The following is a 7360-nucleotide window of genomic DNA, read 5'->3' on the forward strand; positions in this document are numbered from 1 at the left end:
CATAAATACAATTTTACGAAATATCCACCCCATAATCCTCGTACCACACCGGACGTTTCCTGGTGCGACTTGGCCTGGCCGCGCTCACTGTGTCGTTGCAGGTGTCTACGTCGACCTCGGGTTGAACTTCGTCAACAACGCTTACCCCTTCGGATTGGTCAACCTCCTCATCGACCTCGCGTCGGACATTGCCTGTATCGCTTTCATCCTCGGATTGTTCAACCTCCTCATTGGCCTCGCGTAAAATCTTCCACGACTTGAGCTGTGAGACGTGGGCAGTAGTAGCATACACCTCCCGACCGTCGGTGGCTACTTCTGCCATTCTGTATGTGTCGCCGGGCAACACTTCGATGACTTGCAAATTTCGTTCGCGGTACTTCTCCTGTAACTTGGAGTTCTGATCCGACCGCGGTTGTCGCAGCATCACCACGACCTCTCCGACTTCGTACGTCGTCGTCTGGTGATGACGCTGGTCATACCACTTTTTCATTTTCATCTGACCTGTTTCGATGGCTTGTCGTGCCTGATCCTGTAGCATACACGGGTCAGTCCAGCCGTCGCGGGATCGACTATGGTGGAACAAAACGCCGCCATGATAACGTGGGCTGTAACCGTGTAGCAACTCGTAAGGAGATTTGTCACTGACCTTGCTCACCGCTGAATTAAGATGCCGTTCTAATTCGGGTACGCGAACGTCCCAATGCCGTTGGTCGTCGGTCATCATACTGAGCAATGGAAGTATGGTCCGATTCGCTCTCTCAACTTGTCCATTCGCCTGAGGGTGACGAGTCGAGTTGAGAGTGTGACTAATCCCTCGCTGTCGACAGAACTGTTCGAACGATCTACTGGTGAAACAGGTGCCCCGGTCACTCACTATTCGGCTTGGGGATCCCTTGTTCATCACAAAACATTATCAGCCGCTTCACCACACCTCCGGTATCCGTGAATCGGCACGGGTATAGCTGAACATACTTCGTCAAATTGTCGACCAGTACCAGTAAGTATCTGTTACCCGCGGTACTAGTCTCAAAAGGTCCTAAATGATCAACATGTACGATCTCAAACGGTATCGGGTGTAGCAATCCTGGTTTCTTATCAGCCGGCCGTTTATGTGTCAAACAATCCAGACACATTTGAATATGTTGTTTAACGTACCGTTTCATCCAAAAATACTGGTCGGTGGTGCAGCCGTTGCGGTCGTGCCGGCCGAAGTATGGGCCCAGGGCACAGTGTGGCCAATCTGAGCTCAACAACGCCGTAGCCCTAGGAATTCATTTTTTTTTTTTTGTTGGTCGCTAACAATATTATTAATTATTTTCTCAATTTATTAAAAAGCTTCAATGTATACATACAGATAAAAAGACATAGCAGACATACAGAATATTAGAGTATTTTTTGTTTGTTAAGTTTTTCTTTAAATATGAGAAGCTCTTTTAAAAAAATGATGCCACTAAAATAAAATTTTCAATTTTCTTGCTGTTATTTTTAATGTTTCCATGATATTATAAGAAAATATAAGATGGGTTCCATCAGCATAAATATAAAAAACATTTAAAATGCACAAACCTTTGAAATTTAATATAAACACATTAAAATAATTAGGGTACTTTAACATAACTCTCAAATATGCACTTAGAAGTATAATAATTTCTATATGATTATAACTTTTGTAAATATTCACCCATATGAATTGAATAAAATTGACACATTATCATTAGTGGTAAAGAAAACCACTAGGTTATATCAAATTATCCAACACCACTATACATATCATAAATCATATAATTGTATTATTAATATATAATTATTATTTACTGTAATATATGTTTTTCTGTAGACACAGTTAGTAAGTATATTTTAAATTGGTCGTCATAGTTGTACTTCTACTCTCCTGGATTGAAAATATCAAAAATTAGTTAAAAAAACATACTGTGTTTGTAAATGATTCACTTTCTTAGTCGTTTGAAAGAAAGTTTAGATGATTAAAACGACAAATGTTATTCAATAACAATTCAAACATGTGAGCTCAACTTGAGCTAAAATGTATCATAGTACCGTGTTTTTATAGACATTTGGTTTGTTATTTTTATTTATTTATTTGATTCAACTGCGCTATATTTAATATGTCATATAAATTATAGAAATTCAGAATACCATTTAATGACAATAATCAGTTTATAAGTTTATTAAGTAATTTGTAGATGTATAACAGTGTTTTTACAAAAAGCTATGTTTAAAAAATAAAAAATAATCTGAAAGACATTTTTCTCGAAATAGAGAATTAATCATAATATAAACATATTAATATAATATAAAATTTATGAAAAATATTATGTATGTAATAGAAATTAATTAAACTTTATTGCTTACAGAATCTGCAAGTGCGCATTACCATTGAGTATAAATACTAAAATAATAATAAATCTATGCTATTAATATTATTAATATTATTACTAATAAGCGATGGTATTACTGAGTAATGTTATTTTTTGTGTTTAACATCTCTATTAAAAGTTTTGGATTCGGATAATAGTGAGAAAGGATCTGTAACTATTATGTGTTTTGTGTTTTAATCAGTAAAAATGTTTCTATTTGCTTCAGAGCAATTAAAGATGATTCTTAGAAGAAAATATGATACATTTTGTTGTTAACATTGAAAATAACTTTTCAAATTATTCACAATAAATACTTGGGTTGAATTCGTAAAGAAACAAGTCTTTAAAGATTGATTTCTTTTATTTCCATTTTGAAAACAACAATCAATTAAACATAAGGTATTACTAAAATAATGTGTGATAGTAATTTGTTAAATAGACCGATAGTAATGTAACTAATAACTTATCAGTGATACCAATTCAGTATATCACAAATAGTTTTAATAGACAATTTCAACGAATTTTGCAACTTGTTGATTTATTTATAGTTGAATTTTATAACGTCTGGTTTTTTTTTTATATTAATTTTCAATTTTGGTCAGGCATATCATATGCTCTTTGCTATTACAATTTAATTTATCCAAGATATTTGATGTTATAACTTATATAATTAATTATTATATTAAATTATTTTTGATTATAGTGGACATACGTGGTAAATAAAAGTTTTCAAGTATATTTATTAAGTATTATCATCGATTATGCAATACTGTGGGTTGGTAACGCCGATGCTGAATCATTTATTGATCATTATTTTAATTTGTAGTAGACTAGTAGCACATTGGTGACTGTAGATGAGTATTTACTTATTTCCTATTTCCCCTTGAGACAATTCGATACTAATTTAATGAATAGAATAAAACCTAAAATTTTGAACGATAAATGATTGGCGTTACCTACCAATCTAATACAGTATCATGAAGGATTTTAGGCCACAATATCGAAAAAATAAAGGCGAAAAGAAAAATAGCGAAACCAAAATAGCGAAAAAAATAAAAGCGAAGTTTATATAATTACAAAATCAAAAATACCGAAAAAATATTTTATAATAAGTACAAGTACCTATAAAAATATAATATAAAAAAATATTCACAAAATCAAAGTTACATTTGGAGAGTTAAGTTGTAAGCGATACCTTTTAAATAATTAATGTTGTCGTTAGTGTTGTAAGATAAGGTTAAATCACGTATGTTTTCTGAACAATCTTTGTATTTTTTTTTTTTTTTTATGTTTTTTGGCACCAGCAATGAACTGTTCCTGTTTTATGTCCTCTAAATGTTGTTGATCTTTCAACACATCGATAAATATCCATAATGTTGGATGATATGCACCTTAAAAAGTTAATATTACATTATACATTATATTGAATTAAATTATAAATTTAATAAAATATTTTTAACAATATATTTTAAAAAACTAACCAAGTAATGAACTGAAACCTCTATGCCAACCCTCTACTGCATTGTTAGTCCTTGGCAATAAAGTACTTGCGGATTCGTAACAATTCCATAAACTTATTGAAATTGAATACTTTGGTAATCTACGACCTTTTCTTCGACCTATTGGGCGGCCTACCCAGGTGTCTTCAAAGTAGTCAATAAGTGGTTGTAAAAAGTTTTCGTTATCTGTGTAGTATTGTGAATCTATTAATTCTTCAAACGCATCTATCACATGATTTTCTGGTACATATGCTAATGCTAATAAGAGCCATATCTGTAATGCAAATGTCGAATCTGATATATATTTTTGGGCCATATATTGAATTTGTTGTATTTTACGCCAAATACATTGGGAAAAATGGAAATGGCATCCTTTTTGTTTTAAATTTGGAAATACTTCTTTAAATGCATTAATTGATGCCATTTCAAAATCTGACATAATTAATATTGGTGATAAAGTTGATTTAATTTTTTTTTAATTGATTAAGGAGGTGTACATATGTTTTTTGTGATTTGTTTGGTAATAAAGCATAAACAGTAGGTATCAACGAATTGGTTGACAATACATGTATTGTGTGAATTTGAGTAAAAAGTGTCGGAGTGCACTTAAATGTACCATCAGCGAACCAATTATTACATTTTCCCATTAATTCTAGATTTTCTTTAGTAAAAAATATTAAAATACGTTCATCTGATGGGCCGCTATCGTACTGCATGAATTGTCTTCCATCTTTAGTTAAAGTATATCTTTCAGGTATTTGGAGGTTAAAAAGTGACTGAAGATTCTGCGGTGCACAAGCATTACGTTGGCGTACTCTTCTTAACGTGTGTTTTAAATTAGATATTTCGGGAAATGCACCTGATATCACTGGATTTAATTGCGATGAAGCGATTATTTGTTGAGGGTTATCTTGTGACGACAATGCTTGGGATTTCATTCTCTCGACTTCTTTTTTTACTTCTAACTTGCATATATCTGGAACGTTGTTATGTTCTGAAGGCTCTTTTTTAATTTTATTATCACTTGTAGTTGATAATCGACCTTTACATTGCATATCTATACATTTCCAGTACTTCGATTCCTTGTACATTTTTTCCTCTCTATACGTATAACTATTATACACGAGTAAAAGTTTATTTTTTTTTTATTAGATTTAATAAATTCCATAACTCAAAAATCAAATTTAAAAAATACAGTTCAAATAGATTATAAGAAATAAAATAATAAGCACAACACTTAGTCAACGATTGTCACGATGTCGAACGTCGTACAAAACTATTTGATGTCCATATAGTATAGGTATACGATGTACACTAGTCACGATAAAAACGATAATGGATATTACCTTGAGTCACAATAATAATGATTGACTAATAAAGATTATATTATTATCTATAGTTTTTCCTTATTCTCTGTTTAATATTTACTATAAAAACAAGAGTTTTCCCCGAAACATTCGATATATTATTTTTCGTCATAATTTAGTTTCGTTATTTTTATTTTCGATATTTTTAATTCGCTATTTTTCCATTCGCTATTTTTTTTTCGCTCTTTTGGCCGGTTACCATAATGAAGTGTTGTATGTTAGGTTAGGTACCAGTGCCGTACGCCGTACACAGGATTTATTTTTTTTATGGGGGACTTGAACATTCATTCTTAACTCTACAGGAAAGTAGGCAATAATTAAAAAACATATATGTACATACTATTTACTAATCATTTTTTTTATTTTTATTTGTTTTGTTTTAAATCCAAGCGCCTTTCTCTTTTTGATGCAACCATACTTAAAATAGAGTCTGTATCACTTATGTATATTCATAGCTGACTCTAATTTATGGATTGCAACTAAAAGATTAATCAAACCGAATACCAATGAAATCCCCCCCTTAAAAGCGGGAGATGCTTATCTAAATACAGAAGCTGATAAATGCGAATTGCTTGCTCATACTCTCGAAAATGCATTCACTTTAAACAGCTCACAAGATAACTCTACAAACTATCTAGTCCAACAAAAACTTAATGAGCCTGATATTCAACCACAAAATATGTTACCATACTCAAGCCCCAACGAAATCTTAAATATAATCAAAAAATTACCAAAAAGAAAATCACCCGGACACGATTTAATCACTAATACTATCCTAAAAAATATTCCCAAAAAAGCGATAACATATTTATCCATCTTATTCAATTCCCTAATAAAAATTGGATACTTTCCTACAGAATGGAAATTGGCCACAATAATACTGTTCAAAAAACCAGGTAAAGATAATTCTAATCCCAGCAATTACAGACCTATAAGCCTACTGTCCTCAGTTTCAAAAATATTTGAAAAAATTATTCACTTAAGGCTTACTAATTACTTAAATGCAATAAATGCTATCCCTCATTTCCAATTTGGATTCAAATCAAACCACTCCACTGCTCAACAACTTCTGCGACTAACGGAGCATATAAATGATGGATTTGAAAAAAAACTACATACAGGGGCAGCCTTCTTAGACATAGCCCAAGCCTTCGATCGGGTCTGGCACGACGGACTTTTATATAAATTAAAAACATTAAACACTCCAACCGCAATATATAATCTAATTAAATCCTACCTCTCCGATCGCTGCTTTAAAGTTCGAATCAACGATACTACATCGGGAACAAAACAAATTAACGCAGGAGTACCACAAGGTTCAAAAATTTCACCTTTACTTTTTAACTTATACGTCTCGGACTTCCCTACAACAAATAATACTGAAGTAGCACTATACGCTGATGACAGTGCTATATACTCAAGCGCCAAAGACACCGAAACAATAACCCAAAATATTCAAGCCCACCTGAATGAAATTCAAAAATGGGGAGATAAATGGAAAATTATGTTAAACCCTCATAAGAGCACTGCGGTACTCTTCTCCAACCGACGCCCGAAAACTCCTGATAACTTAAATTTGTGCGGTAATAATATTCCTTGGTCACCTAAAATAAAATACCTAGGTGTAGTTCTGGACAGAAAATTAACTTGGAATCCACATATCACCTCCAAACTACAACAAGGATACCAGAGGCTAAAAATACTGTACCCATTGATCAACCGACAAACTGCTTTAAGCTGGAGATGTTCTCTTTTATTATATAAACAAATTCTACGACCGTTACTTCTATACGCAGTCCCTGTGTGGGGAAATTGTGCAAAAACCCACATCCACAAAATACAAGTTTTCCAATCAAAAGTTTTGAGAACCATTTCTAATGCTCCATGGTTTGTACGAAATGATGCACTTCACAAAGATTTTCAGCTACCCACAATAACAGAGTACATAAAAAAATTAACTATCAACTTCTTCGATCACATCAATTATGCTCATAGTGCGAAATTCTATAAACTAAGTGACCCACCTTCTGTACGCCGACTCAAGCGTGGACGCCCACACGACCTATTGTTATAACTATTATTTATTAATTTATTATTATTTTTGTTATTTTTTTTTTTT

General features: G+C 32.6%; 1 protein-coding gene across 1 annotated transcript; it reads right to left on the bottom strand.

The window, feature by feature from the left end:
- Positions 1-866: 866 nt before the first annotated feature.
- Positions 867-4591, bottom strand: LOC111033655. Its single transcript, XM_022314512.1, has 3 exons — positions 3857-4591; positions 3622-3766; positions 867-1263 (listed from the first exon to the last, which is right to left on the bottom strand). The coding sequence occupies exons 1-3, from the start codon at positions 4311-4313 to the stop codon at positions 867-869; spliced, it is 999 nt and encodes a 332-aa protein (XP_022170204.1). The 5' UTR covers positions 4314-4591.
- Between the last annotated feature and the right edge of the window lie 2769 nt (positions 4592-7360).

This window comes from Myzus persicae, unplaced genomic scaffold, assembly GCF_001856785.1.
Source record: "Myzus persicae strain clone G006 unplaced genomic scaffold, MPER_G0061.0, whole genome shotgun sequence".
Lineage (NCBI taxonomy): Eukaryota > Metazoa > Arthropoda > Insecta > Hemiptera > Aphididae > Myzus > Myzus persicae.

Bases quoted from the DNA above. Each gene is read 5' to 3' on its own strand.
- LOC111033655 (XM_022314512.1), bottom strand. From the start codon at position 4,313: ATGTCAGATTTTGAAATGGCATCAATTAATGCATTTAAAGAAGTATTT. The intron at 3,767-3,856 runs GTTAGTTTTTTA...TAACTTTTTAAG, and splicing joins AGGTTTCAGTTCATTACTTG to GTGCATATCATCCAACATTA. The intron at 1,264-3,621 runs GTGATTTAACCT...ATGAATTCCTAG, and splicing joins AGATTGTTCAGAAAACATAC to GGCTACGGCGTTGTTGAGCT.